The following is a 12,839-nucleotide window of genomic DNA, read 5'->3' as shown; positions in this document are numbered from 1 at the left end:
CGATGGGCTGACAGCCCGGGAAGACTGCTGGATTTGACCCGGTATTCGCTCGTTGTGTTGCAGTCGTACTATCGGACACATGGGGACTGAGTGGAGCGGATAGGGGGAATACTGCGGAAACGGGGAACAGAGGAATTGAGAGATCGCCCAGCGATCCTTAAAATGAAGATGCAAAGGTAAGGAATAATTGAAGAAGAGAGAGAGAGAGAGTAAGAGAGTAAGAGTAGGGGGAGGGGGAAGAAAGACGAAACGCAATTAGGAGGTTTGAGGGGGTCGGTTCTTTCTGCCTGTGTTTCGCCTTTCTCTCCCTACTCGCTGCTTGCAGCCCAACTGCTTATGCACTGACTGACCGCTCTACTTGGGACTCTACAGTATTACCCTGGATATCGCACTGTTGGCTGTCTACGTCAAGTTCAGTGGACGGCCAGTAAGCCAGCTCATATGTACACCTCACATTGCCACCGGAACTGCCCTGTTAGGTGTCAAGGGGCGATCCGGGACGCCAGGGACCCTCGACCTGAATGCTGACTTGCTGTACGAATGCCCAGAGCACCAAGTAAATTACTTCTCGTTAGTGTGAATTCTATAACATTTTCCCCTGTTTTAAGCCTTGGCGTCTTGCCGCGTGGAGTAGAGACGGGTCCGCAAACGTTTAATCTCCAGAAAAGGAGAGATAAAGAAATCATCGGGCAGAAAGACGGAAGAATGGAAAGATGGAAAGATAGAAAGGCAGAAATGTAGTGATTATGCAAGCCCCTAGATGCAATGTAGAATCGTACATTCTTCTGCTCGAAGAACGTAGGGGGTTTAGGCCCCAGCCTCTCGCCTCATACTCGGTGAATGGAGTACAATCCGACCCCTGTTGCCAGTCTCTGTGCTCTGACCCCCGCAAAGCTCAGTTGACCAATGCGAAATCCACGAGCTATGGCAAACTCATGTGAACCCTGATATGTAAGCTATTGGGTGACATCAATGCATGGTGTAGCAAGTCCACAGCTCGTAGATCGCCAGGGGAAACATGTCAAACGGTGGACCGACATTCAACACCAACAGACAAGCGCGTAGAGTCACACCCCACGGTGGATGTGGATGATATGGTCAAGGGTCATTCGCAAAACCAGCAAACTCCAGGCCCGAGTGATCGCCTCGCTGGATCATTATATCGCATGCAAATGATATCCCTCCCAGAACGCCCGAAAAATCGACAAACGAAAAGATCCTCACGGAGCAGTTGCTCATGCATTTTTCGTGTCCCTGATTACCTCGCCCTTTACCTTGGTCCAGTCGATGTCGCCGTCGATTTTCTCGTCGATTTCGCCGCACATTACCACATTATCTCCACGGATCAAGTACAGGCCGTGCTCGATTTGAGATGAAGGCTCGTCATCGTCTGGGGTGCGGATGATGCGTTCAATGGTATTGGAAAGGACGAGGTTGGTGAGTTGATCGGTTGACAGCAGAGTACCGAGGAGTGTGCGGCCGTCCACGGTGAGAATAAGGACTTGCTCTGTTTGCGCAGGTTAGCTGTGGACCTTACGGTGTAACCGGAGGCGCGCTGTAAAACTCACTGTTGATGTAATGGCTGAGGGACATGGTGGGCGGTTGAACAGTGTAGAGAATATCGAGTTTCGGGTCAGTTGAGTTTAAGATGCACTCTCTGGTCGTGTATTGCTTCTTGTGTCAAGCTCAACTCTGCTCCTGCCGCTGAGCCTATGGTATTCGTATCGTGCTGGGTAGGCGGAAAAGAAGCTGTCGTTCACTTCAATCTAATCGTGACGTTTGTTGGAGGGGAATGAAGCTGTCAAAGCTGTGTTGCAAGATCGCGCCAGTCCAATGGGAAATGAGAGCAAAAGCGGAGAGGGTATCAAATTGTAAAGTGGAGTTTCCGTAGACAATAAAACATTAGCGGATGACAAGACTTGCGCAATGGTCAGTACTGGTTGGACTTGACTTTGTAGTTTTCCATTGACATCTCCGACTCGATCACGTGCAGGAAGCTTAGCTTGGACTATACAACAGACTGCTTCACTGATCGATATATTTATGACCTACATGGGTAGCAACAGCTCTAGAGGTTGCTACAGCATTAATGATTTACACCAAGCTCTAGTGAGAAAAATATATGTATAGCAGTTGACTATGTGTGCACGATATCGCCCGCAATTTCCCATGCACTCGAATCAGCCTCTCAAAGCAGCCAAATCCAATGGCACACTGCTGCCTCGTCCAGCACGGTATCTGCGGTCTCCGCCAACAAAAGGCCGTGGCTTGGGTAGCAGTCCATCGCCTTGGAACTTGAATCGAGTATCTTCTATTCGGACTACGCCATTTGTTGAAGGACGGCGAGACTTTGTCGCGGGGGATGATCCGCCATTGGTAAGTGTGTAAGCACTGGGATCCATGGCAGCAAAAGGTTCATGAGATGGAGGGCGAGGGACAGGAGATGGGGCTGAAGGGGGCGGCGGTGGCGGAGCTCCTGGGGCAGCCGAGGGAGGTGGTGGAGGAGGCGGCGCAGAAGGTGAATGATGTCCCAATGCAGATCGGGCTGCCTGCGCGGCGACTGATGGTGCTGATGGGGGTGCTGATGGAGGTGGCGGAGGTGTTGATCTGGATGGAGCCGGCGGAGGGGGAGGTGCCCGACTAGCGGGGGCTGCTGGGGGAGGTGGCGGGGCAGCAGACGGTTTTCGCGACGCGGGTGGAGGAGGAACCTTGCCCGGTGGAGGAGGAGGTACGCGCGGAGGTGGTACTTCTGGAGCTTTTGCAGCTGGTGCAGAGACCGTGGATGAGGGCCTCGAAGCAGGTCTTGGTGGAGGCTTTTTCAACCCGGCAACAAGAGGGTTGACCGCCGGCGCGATAGGTGACTCTGTAGATGGCGGAGGGGGTGGTGGCCTAGCCCCAGGAGGTCTGGGTGCTGATGGAGGTTTAGGTGCCGGGGCAGCAGGTGGTCGTCGCGCTTCGCCATCGGACATATAAGACGATTCTCGATTGGCTCCTGTATCAACACCTCCACGACTCCGTAGCTTGGGCATTCCACCTGCAAAAAGACCTCCTAGTTGAGCTGCTGGTGCACCAGCCGTATCACCTCCCCCGGAAACCCCTTCGCTGTTGCTTCGTAATCGGTTCGCGGCTTGGCCGGAGGGAACAGGTGGTGCAAGACCAGCCGGAGGCCTCATACCAGGAACTGGAGGCGCACCCGCAGGAGGAGGAGCGGCAGAGCCTCCTCCTCCTGTATTTCCTATTACAGGTGCTGATCGATCATTGGTGACTGCCTTCTTCAGCCTCGCGCCTTTGTGGATATCAGACAGTAATGCGCCCTATTGAGAATTAGCCAGCCGTCCTTGGTACTAAGGGCCTGGTGAACATCAAGCTTGAGCTTCCTATCAGCTTACCCGGTCTTTAGCTGCCCCTTTTGGCGCTTTATTTGGGAGGTTTGCTGGAGGGGGCGGCGGGGGACCGCCAAAACCTCCCGGCGGCGGCGGCGGGGGAGGAGGCGGTGGTGGTGGCATGATAGAAAAGAGCAGCAAGAGTATCAAATCCGATATGTCAGTTCAAAAGAATCAAAATGTAAGAGTGGGCAAATTGGGAATGAACAGTTGTTAGGCAGAGAAGTAAGAAGACGTCAGGGTGTACGGGGAAGTGGACAGCGTCGGGGCGAAGTCTCCGCTTAGAACATCTCCCATCGAAAATCACCTACCAACACCCACGCACCACCATGAAACGAGTCGCGATAAACGCCCAAAAGGGCGCCCAGCGAAAGGGTTCGATATGCCAATTGTGTCAATTCTCGACTTCACCCCGCCGCAATCTCCCTCTATCCCGACCAACTCCCGAGAGTCGGTCTCCGGCCTCCAATTTCCGCTTACAGGCGTTGAAGCGCAGCAGCCGGTTGACTGTGACCTCACCCTTACTCAATTCGCGCCGATATGCTTCCGCTTCAGCCGAGACGACTCTAAAGGCGGCAATCAAAGCGATTGAGCAGGATGCCGCTGCCTTGCGCAAGTCGGACGCAGTGCCTACCAATGAAGTGGTGTTGGAATTGCTACAAAGATGCCAGCGAATTGCCAAAGCCCTTGTCTCCCCATCATATCAAGGCGAGGGATCATCAGCCGACAAAGGAAACGCGATCTCTTCCCTACTGGACCTAGAGGAGAAGGAAAACGCTGCAAAGAGCAAAGGCCAGGCACATTCCTCACAGCAGCCAGACCCGCAACTGGCAAACTCGATCTCACGGATTGTCAATGCGCTTCTGAAGGAGGAGAAGGTCTTCATTTCACCCGAGGCCCTCGAGTGCTACACCGAGACACAGACCCTCCTACACCAGGCCGAGCACTTCCCCGAGATCTTCAACCTTTACGCCAACAAACCCGTGCCAGAGGCGGACAGCTCCCCAGTGAAGTTCATCAAAGCGAACCCTAAGAGCGTCAACAGCGCCATCCCCGCCGAGCTAGCCAACAAGGCCCTGGAAGTTGCCATTGCGCAGAAGAACCTGTCGCTAGTGTTAGCCATCATTGACAACACCTTCTGCGCACCGGCCTTCCACCGCGCGAAGGTCTTTAAGAAAGCAGGTGTTCCCTTGGCTGGTCTAGCCGCTGCCCCAGCGGCTTGCTACGCCGTGGCATCATGGGCAGCAACTTTCCAAAACACAATGGACCCGAATGTTGCGACTGGAATCGCGTTCGCCGCGACGCTGGCTTATGTCGCTGGTACATCATCCATGGGTATCTTGGCCATCACGACGGCTAATGATCAGATGGAGCGTGTTGTGTGGATTCCTGGTATTCCTCTTCGGCAACGGTGGTTGCGTGAGGAGGAACGTGCTGCTATGGATAGAGTTGCTGTTGCATGGGGCTTCAAGGATCCCTATATGCGTGGTGAAGAGGTTGGTGAGGAATGGGAGAGTCTGCGTGAGTTTATTGGTATGCGCGGCATGATTCTGGATAAGACAGAACTTATGGAGGGTATGGAGTGATGGAGTTCCTATATGTATCATAACAGTATCACTTTTTTTTACCAACAATGTAATGTACAACATTGATTCTACAATAAGCTGGTCTACATGTTCGGACTGGGGTGATTATTTCATGCCATCACACCCTCGTATTTGCAGTGGCGAACACATGTTGAACATACAAGTGCTAGAGAGATTAGCCCCCAATAAACGTTTACAAAAGAGTATTTTACGAAATCACAAGTTGAGACCAAGTATGAGCTTCATTTTTTTGAGTCGTGAGACTACTTAAACCCAGTTCTCAATCTAACTATACACTCCATCGCAGTAAAGCGGCAGAGCATCTAGTAGACGCGGTGGGGAGGAGACATGGAAGCCTTGATGACAAGGCTGCCAACGTTCTGCCAGCCCTTCTTGAGGAGGGAGACGAGGTAGTTGATGGCGAGCATCAGGTTGGCAACAATGGCCTCCTTCTCCATGTCGACGTTGCCGATGGCAACACCGAGACACAGGACCTTCTTAAGCTGGAACTTGATGGTGGAGCGGACGTCGGTAACCTTGGCGGCCATGTCCTCAGCGTGGGAAACGGGGGTGGGGAACTTGCCGGCTGTAGACGAAAGTCAGTATGCGAAAATTTCGAATTGTTCGTTGGAGCTTCAAGGAAGACATACCCTTGGAGAGACCGGGACCGAGCAGACGGGGAATCTGCTTGATGAGGGCCTCGGAAGCGAGGAAAGCATCGTACTTGCGAGCGAGCTTCTTGATGAGCTTCTTGTTCTTGTTGAGCTTCTTCAAGTCGTCAACGGACATGGCATCGAGACCGTGGTGCTTGGCACGATCGAGATCGTGCTGGTCACCAAGAATACTAAAGAATGAAAGGTTAGCTTCGGTGGTTCAGGTATTATGATTTCGCTGTGCCAAAATTCATCGCTTCCGGATTCGTGAAGGCAAAGATTTTCGGGTCGCGGGGTCGGGAAAACGCACCAGATGGCCATCTGAGGACGGGGGACGGTGGGCAGCTTGATGGTACCAGAGAAACGCTTGTCACGCTGGGGGTCGTAGTTCTTCAGACCGATCTGGAGCTCAACGGTCTCGGTGAAGTTACGCTTCTTCTCATTGAGAGAGTAGTTGAGAAGGTTCTCGACATTCTGGCGCACTCCGGCTGTAAGAGGGAAGAGTAGTTAGTGATGAAGTCAAGTAGAGAGTAGCAGAGTATCAAACGTACCGACTGTGATCTTCGACATGATTGCTACAGTCTTCCAAAAGAAGTTGAAATTCTTATGGTATGGCTCTGCGCTGAATGCTTAAGAAAAGAAATTGTCGAGGGCCGTGAATTTCTCCGCTTGTGGGTGTGGACTGGCGCTAGTCCTGATATAGCTTAGCGGTGCCCTAAATTTTCTGCTGAGTCACTTTATGCCTCAGGCAAAAGTATTCCTAATCAGGAATACAATGTTCTACATTGGACGGAGATAATTTAAGAATACTCTCAAGTCAGAGAGGCTGGATCTTGACTAACTACGTACATATCGTGGTCATAAGACTACTCAGTCATCTGGGGACTAATATCTCTAGCCATCGCTGTGTATGGTGACAAATCCATCATCACCTCTTCTCTCACTTCAAATCCCATCTGCTGATAAAACAATCTTGCGCTGGTATCTGAATATGTGGACTGTAGAAATATGCTAGCAGTTGACGCTTTCAAGTATTTTGCTTCTTGACGTACATGAGCAACCGCAGCCTCTATCAACTGCTGACCATAACCGTTTCGTCGAGCGTGAGGCGAGACAAACATCCCCACAACAAGGTAAACAAGATCAGCAGCTGAATATTCAGATGATTTCAAGGCCATTTGAGTCGTATCTTTTGACGTGGTGAAAAGATCCCAGGGTCGATGCGTTGCATCAACACCTTCTTTAGACCATATCTCCGGTCCAAGGAGTTTGACTGTGCCGACCCATTCACTCTGGAGGAGCTTCGAAAGATCCCCGTGTATCATATGTTCGATCCTCCCACTATTCAAGCATGTAGCTTTGCCTGGTATCTTCTCGTCGCCATCAATAACTGCAACGAATGTCTTGGCGACAGGGTTCTGGATTCTAGATCGCCACGTATCGAAAGTGAATCGTGACTCTCGCTCATAGGTAGAAGAGAATGAATTTGGGTCTGACCATAAAGCTTGGAGTCGGAGGTCTTTGTAGCGACTGACGACGTTGTCGAGATCAGCCGGCGTAGAAAATGTCTTTGGGAGAAGCATCACTGCTTCTGGAAGAGGCAAGGAGGACATGGTGCTCTTTTGATTCGGGTAGTTAAGACGGTATCATGAGCATCTCGAATGAATGTGTAATACAGTTGTTTCTATCGGCGCATGAAATGACTTGGGAAGTATTAGTGCGGGGTGACTCATGGCTCAGATATGAGGCTGAGGCAGGGAAACCGCTTGCTATAACTAAAGAAGTGGATCTAAATTATTTATGCAAAACTCTTCTCGTAACTAGCTATACATTTTACCAGAATGATAATCTAGTCAGCGAGGTTGAAGGCGTCCAGAACTAGTAATTGACGTCCAGATAGCCCAGGCTTTGGTATTGCGTTAGCTCCGGAAAATTGGAGGGCCCGGTGTAGCAATCTATTAATAATATCTTCCTTAATACGTCATTCATGGATAAATATATTGAAGAGATCGAATATGATCCAGCCATAAGGGGTACAGGTGTGACTGTTGACCTCGAAAATCAGGTTGGTCTAGATAAAGTCATTTCCTAACAACAAGCATCTTTATATTAAAAAAATTCGAATAGAGATCTGGTCAACATAAAGTCTCCTACAGGCTAGTGGCCTTATAGTCTGGTGGGCTTTGTTCTCGTTGCTGCTCAGCGGTTTACGCATTACGTTAACAGCGCCACGGGTAACGCATAGTGGTTGATGCTCCTAACCACCATTTTAAAAGAGTCAAGATACTAGGACATCAGTCAGGAACATCTGGCCTCAGTAGTTTCAACCTTGGAAGCAACCCAAAACCTGTGGGTCAGTGTCGTGTTGGAAAAGAGCCGCAGCGGACCGCCCCGCGTTCCGAGTGATGCGTGCAAGTTCCAACTCTGGCTCCAAATCACCATTCATATCGAAACTTATTCAGATTATAAGATCTAGATATGTATATTTTAGGTTCAGGCTTACTTATGCATACATTTTCTTAGCACAAAGTTATGTGGAGGGAATGATAAGCGCCGGGCCCAAGATCTAGGTCGTACCAAAGTCATAGGTTAATCCAAACAACCACCACCACAACAACAACAAACTGACAGCCCTTGCGCTGAATGATATCATATAGAAATGACCTCGGGTTGAAGGATACTGTGTAGTAGATGTATGCAGATCCTCGATCCCATCATGCAAACCATCTGACCTGTGCATACCGCATGCACGCAATATATATCCAGATTAAACACAGAAACCCTAGATGACCGCTCATCTGACATTTCAACAGTCAAGCTCCAATAAAGCGGATGAACGAGGCAAAATACAAAGCCATCTAGCACAGGACATAGGTAGAACCGGGAGGATTCCCAGGTGAAACGACATGGACAGAATGAGGGGGGCAGATGATCGCGGCGCTTAAGTGTGACCGTCAGCCTCAGATGACTGTTTTAAGACTCTGCAAATCCCGTCCCCATTGCATGAATGCGAACTGATATTCTTCTTCTTTTCCTGTTTCATATTCAATTTGTGATTTCACCGGTCAAGTACATGTACAGTCTACCTTCTGACCACGGGACGGCTGCCTGACTCCTGAGAGCAATCTACAGTCTAACGCACCCCGTGACTCAATACGAGCTGTCTAAATATTGATTACTGGACTTCCCTCTGTTCTCTTAACACCATCGAGTTTTCATGTTTCTTGCAGCGTTTGAATACTGCTCTCTCCGCCATAATGACCGAAACAGTATATTCGCGCGATCCTACCGGACCCCTGAACTACTACTCCAGTCTAGATGGCGGGGGTCCACTAGCAGACAAATTCAAAGACATTGACGACAAGATCCAGTTTGTAACTGCTATGCACCGACTAAAAGATCCACTAACCGCGAATTTCGTGCTGGATTTTGGAAACGAGGATGCGTGGAGTGCGAGTGATTTGAACTCCGAAGAAATCAAATTATTACTTGGCAAGCCAGTGTGTCTCAATAATACCGGTCAACCCGAGGGTTACCGTTACCTGAACAAAGACTGATATGTTCTTGATAGAGAGCCAAGTGTTTTGGTACTCGGTGGATGTAAGAGCCAGCGTTTGCTTTCCCGGATACGAGGGCTGTCAATACTGACTGCTTTAGTAATATCTGGGCACCGGAGGAACAGAAGGAAACAATTAAGGTATGAGAATGAATGGCAATAATCTATTGTACTGACTGAAACCCTTCAGGCCATTACGACACACTATGGAGTATCAGAAAGATTACAGGGGATGATGTGTACAGAGCCAGTGCGACCTAAACCACCGCAACCAACAACTGCAACACCAAAGAAGAGATTCTCACAGTCGCGGGATGCCGTGCCTTCAATACCCGAGGTCGATGATCCTGAGAATGCACTCAAGCATATCTCGGACCACGATCGAGCGCATGAATCTGCATCAATTCCAAAATTGACCTTCTCACAAGTTACGGACCAGATCTGGCATTTTTCATCTGTTGATCACGGTCCACGATGTGAGTCCACTTCCCATATGGATCGAGCGGTATGATGCTAAACAGGTTAGACACTTGTATCGGGTATAACACGTTATTTGTGGTTCCCAACGTTCCAATGCCGAATGGTGACGGTCTTCCGGAGGGGAAGCGGCTTTGGACTTGGTTGATTCAATGCGATGATGGTATGTGCTTGGATATAGGGTGAAGAGCAGACGCTGACTTGCCCAGGCACAATTATTTCGATACAAGAAAATCCGTTCCCGAGATCGGAAGTGATGCCGTCGATAGAAAAAACCCTACCAGTTGTTGGAATCGTGCGCCGAAACGTGCGGTATATCTTTTCAGGTGTTTCAAAAGAGCATTCTGCCATGTCAGAAAGCGAGTCACTAGTCACAATTCGCGTACGGAATTTCAAAGACTTTGGACCCGACCAAGCCAATATCAAGCAAGAGGATGGCCCAAGTCTACTCTTCTATTATATATTCGACGATTGGGTATCGAGTTATGGGTTGGTTGCGAAGCGGGAGCACAAATACGGCGTTGCGCTTGAGGAATTGGTAGGTCGCCGATGTTAGACAACTTCGGCTGTGGCTAACTCCGCGCAGAGAGGTCAGATGCTTGAACGCCCAATCGTGGACCTAGTGAACGAGCTGCATTGGTTAGGTCGGCGGCTCGCAGTTCTCAAACGATTATACCAGAGTTACGAGCTCATCATGCGACGACTGTTGCAGCGACAACGTATGCTCCGCGACGAAGCTCGCGCCTCCCACCCGGCTGCAATCCCGCATGGTGCCACCTTTGGTGATATGGAGTTTTCCGAGTTGCGCCAGTCCAGTGTTGTGAGCAACCCCATGACCACCGACAAATCGGTGGGAGTGCAATTAAGCTCCACGGCGGTGGCACGGTTCGAACGTTTGGTGGATCGGATTAATCTGTATTGTCTGAGCGAGATTGAGAGCTGTCTCAATGAAAAAGAGTCCATGACGTTCCTGGTGAGTGTTCTTCCCCGTATCTCAGATGTCCACTTGTGGGCCATCGCTGACTCCACAGAACTTCAATTTGATTGCCCTCAAAGACTCGCAGGCCGTGGAGAAATTGACCCGAATCACCATCCTGCTGGCGAAAGCAACCATTCTGTTCCTCCCTGTCAGCCTGATGAGTGCGTATTTCTCGACGGAACTCGTGGGCGTGAAGGGTGGATACACTAAGACGGAGTATTGGGCGAGTTTTGCGGTGATCTTTGTTGTGTCCATTCTGCTCTTGACCGTGTTTGGATATGCCAGCGATACGGTGGAAGGCAGGACCATTTATCGCTCCATGGCAAAGACCTTCTTCCGGAACACACGCCAAAGAATGATGGGGACGGCCAGATGAGGATAGACACTATGACGCGTGGCGTAGGCTGGAACCAGGGCTCTTTCTGCCCAGACGGTGAAGTCTCGGCCTTGGAGCCTGTTTTGATTACGGGCCAACACGGTGTCCTTTTTGATACGCAAATACACCCCTGTATTTGACCTATTGAACCTTTTCGTATGGGTTAAATAGGCAGAAGAATAGCATCTGACACTGTATGCATAGGCAGTGATATTGTCTGATGCTCACTTTTCATATACTACCATACTATAACGTGCTCTCTCTTCCCCCCCCCTCCAGTCAGATTGGGTGACAAAGCCCTCCCGCGTATTTTGTAAACCAAAAAACACAATTCCCCCTTAGTCTCTGCGTAGTTCGTTCACTTGGAGTCCCTCTTCTTTTTCCCCCCCTATCTCTTCTCCATATCTTCCCATATCTTTCCTTTTTATATCTTTTCTGCCGGTAAGTTGCCTGGGTGGCTCGTGCCCGCTCTCTTCCCCCCCCTGACCCTCTGACCGACAAGTCCACAACACGTTTTCCAACCCCTCCGCTTTTCCCTTTCAACCATATCCCTTGATATCTGACCAACCCCAGATCTCCTTCCACAAATATGGGTATCACTTTCTCGCGGCTGTTCGACAGACTATGGGGTCGCAAGGAAATGCGTATCCTAATGGTCGGTCTTGATGCCGCCGGTAAGACCACCATTCTGTACAAGCTCAAGCTCGGTGAAATCGTCACCACCATTCCCACAATCGGTCAGTCCGTCCCTCAACCCGCGCGCTGGGTTCGCCAATACACCCCCGACCTTGGAAACTGATCTGGTGCAGGCTTCAACGTCGAGACCGTTGAATACAAGAACATCCAGTTCACCGTGTGGGATGTCGGTGGTCAGGATAAGATCCGTCCTTTGTGGCGCCACTATTTCCAAAACACCCAGGGCATCATCTTCGTTGTTGACAGCAACGATCGCGATCGTATTGTCGAGGCCCGTGAGGAGTTGCAGCGCATGTTGAACGAGGACGAGCTCCGCGACGCTCTCCTCTTGGTCTTTGCCAACAAGCAGGATCTGCCCGTGAGCACCCCCGATTGATTCTCGATTCCCGTTGGATTTGTGAGACTGATTTTTCGGAATTTTAGAACGCCATGAGCCCCGCCGAGATTACGCAGCAGCTTGGACTCCAGAGCCTTACCCGCCGCTCCTGGGTACGTGATTCCATCCCTTTGGTCCTGGCGACTGCTAACCTGTCTAGTTCATCCAATCTACTTGCGCTACTACTGGTGACGGTCTGTACGAGGGTCTCGAATGGCTCGCCGATGCGCTCCGCAAGTCCGGACGTGATTAAGCTATAATGCGAATGAGAATCGGGGATGTAGCGAGGAAGACTGAAATCTGCAAATGATGATGACAATGGGGAGTTCTTTGCGAGGCCATGACGTTCTTCGTAGGGGGTGTTCTGCTGGCTTGTTCTCTTCAAAGGCCTTTTTCCTCCTATGCTATTAGCCTCATTTGTTTTTCCAAAAATTGCTCTCTGTTTTTACTTGGGGGTCCAGAGGTCCTGTACAAGTACGGTAAATTCGAATCTCTCGAGGCAATGGCAAATTAGTTCTCCATTTTTAGAAACCGTTTCATATGCGTAGCGCTTGGCATTCTGCATGCGGAAAATCCAACATTGGCATTGTTCAGGGATTGCCTGAAGCGTACGGTGATATTTGAGCATTTGCACTCGACGGTAGGACTATAAACCTGGGAAGAAAGTGTGCTCCACTGACATCGTCACATCGTGGGACTTGGACGGGGTTGCACACTAAACCGATTGCCTGGCCGACGATCGCCAACAAGCCCGCCA

The 12,839-nt window shown here is 50.3% G+C and overlaps 6 protein-coding genes across 6 annotated transcripts; 2 read left to right on the top strand and 4 right to left on the bottom strand.

The window, feature by feature from the left end:
- Nucleotides 1-1,235: 1,235 nt before the first annotated feature.
- On the bottom strand, nucleotides 1,236-1,593 carry N7511_003300 (U6 snRNA-associated Sm-like protein LSm8; the record flags this gene model as incomplete). The annotated part of the gene is made up of 2 exons (XM_057125725.1): nucleotides 1,236-1,507; nucleotides 1,569-1,593. The coding sequence occupies 2 exons, from the start codon at nucleotides 1,591-1,593 to the stop codon at nucleotides 1,236-1,238; spliced, it is 297 nt and encodes a 98-aa protein (XP_056987884.1).
- Nucleotides 1,594-2,180: 587 nt separating this feature from the next.
- Nucleotides 2,181-3,506, bottom strand: N7511_003299 (putative proline-rich, actin-associated protein Vrp1; the record flags this gene model as incomplete). Its single annotated transcript, XM_057125724.1, has 2 exons — nucleotides 2,181-3,314; nucleotides 3,390-3,506. The coding sequence occupies 2 exons, from the start codon at nucleotides 3,504-3,506 to the stop codon at nucleotides 2,181-2,183; spliced, it is 1,251 nt and encodes a 416-aa protein (XP_056987883.1).
- Nucleotides 3,507-3,712: 206 nt separating this feature from the next.
- N7511_003298 (uncharacterized protein) lies at nucleotides 3,713-4,969 on the top strand (the record flags this gene model as incomplete). The annotated part of the gene is made up of 1 exon (XM_057125723.1): nucleotides 3,713-4,969. One exon carries the CDS (start codon nucleotides 3,713-3,715, stop codon nucleotides 4,967-4,969), a length of 1,257 nt encoding a protein of 418 aa, XP_056987882.1.
- Nucleotides 4,970-5,292: 323 nt separating this feature from the next.
- Nucleotides 5,293-6,192, bottom strand: N7511_003297 (60S ribosomal protein uL1; the record flags this gene model as incomplete). The annotated part of the gene is made up of 4 exons (XM_057125722.1): nucleotides 5,293-5,555; nucleotides 5,620-5,813; nucleotides 5,933-6,110; nucleotides 6,174-6,192. 4 exons carry the CDS (start codon nucleotides 6,190-6,192, stop codon nucleotides 5,293-5,295), a joined length of 654 nt encoding a protein of 217 aa, XP_056987881.1.
- A 296-nt stretch (nucleotides 6,193-6,488) lies between these two features.
- On the bottom strand, nucleotides 6,489-7,235 carry N7511_003296 (GNAT family N-acetyltransferase; the record flags this gene model as incomplete). The annotated part of the gene is made up of 1 exon (XM_057125721.1): nucleotides 6,489-7,235. One exon carries the CDS (start codon nucleotides 7,233-7,235, stop codon nucleotides 6,489-6,491), a length of 747 nt encoding a protein of 248 aa, XP_056987880.1.
- A 1,644-nt stretch (nucleotides 7,236-8,879) lies between these two features.
- N7511_003295 (uncharacterized protein) lies at nucleotides 8,880-12,545 on the top strand (the record flags this gene model as incomplete). The annotated part of the gene is made up of 12 exons (XM_057125720.1): nucleotides 8,880-9,122; nucleotides 9,194-9,222; nucleotides 9,280-9,319; nucleotides 9,369-9,654; nucleotides 9,705-9,818; nucleotides 9,865-10,193; nucleotides 10,242-10,628; nucleotides 10,687-10,904; nucleotides 11,584-11,747; nucleotides 11,820-12,064; nucleotides 12,130-12,195; nucleotides 12,243-12,545. 12 exons carry the CDS (start codon nucleotides 8,880-8,882, stop codon nucleotides 12,333-12,335), a joined length of 2,214 nt encoding a protein of 737 aa, XP_056987879.1. The 3' UTR covers nucleotides 12,336-12,545.
- Between the last annotated feature and the right edge of the window lie 294 nt (nucleotides 12,546-12,839).

This window comes from Penicillium nucicola (genome assembly GCF_028828085.1).
Source record: "Penicillium nucicola strain IBT 29836 chromosome Unknown utg000002l, whole genome shotgun sequence".
NCBI lineage: Eukaryota > Fungi > Ascomycota > Eurotiomycetes > Eurotiales > Aspergillaceae > Penicillium > Penicillium nucicola.
The sequence above is the reverse complement of the archived record's forward strand: the minus strand, read 5'-3'. Positions and strand labels throughout refer to the sequence as shown.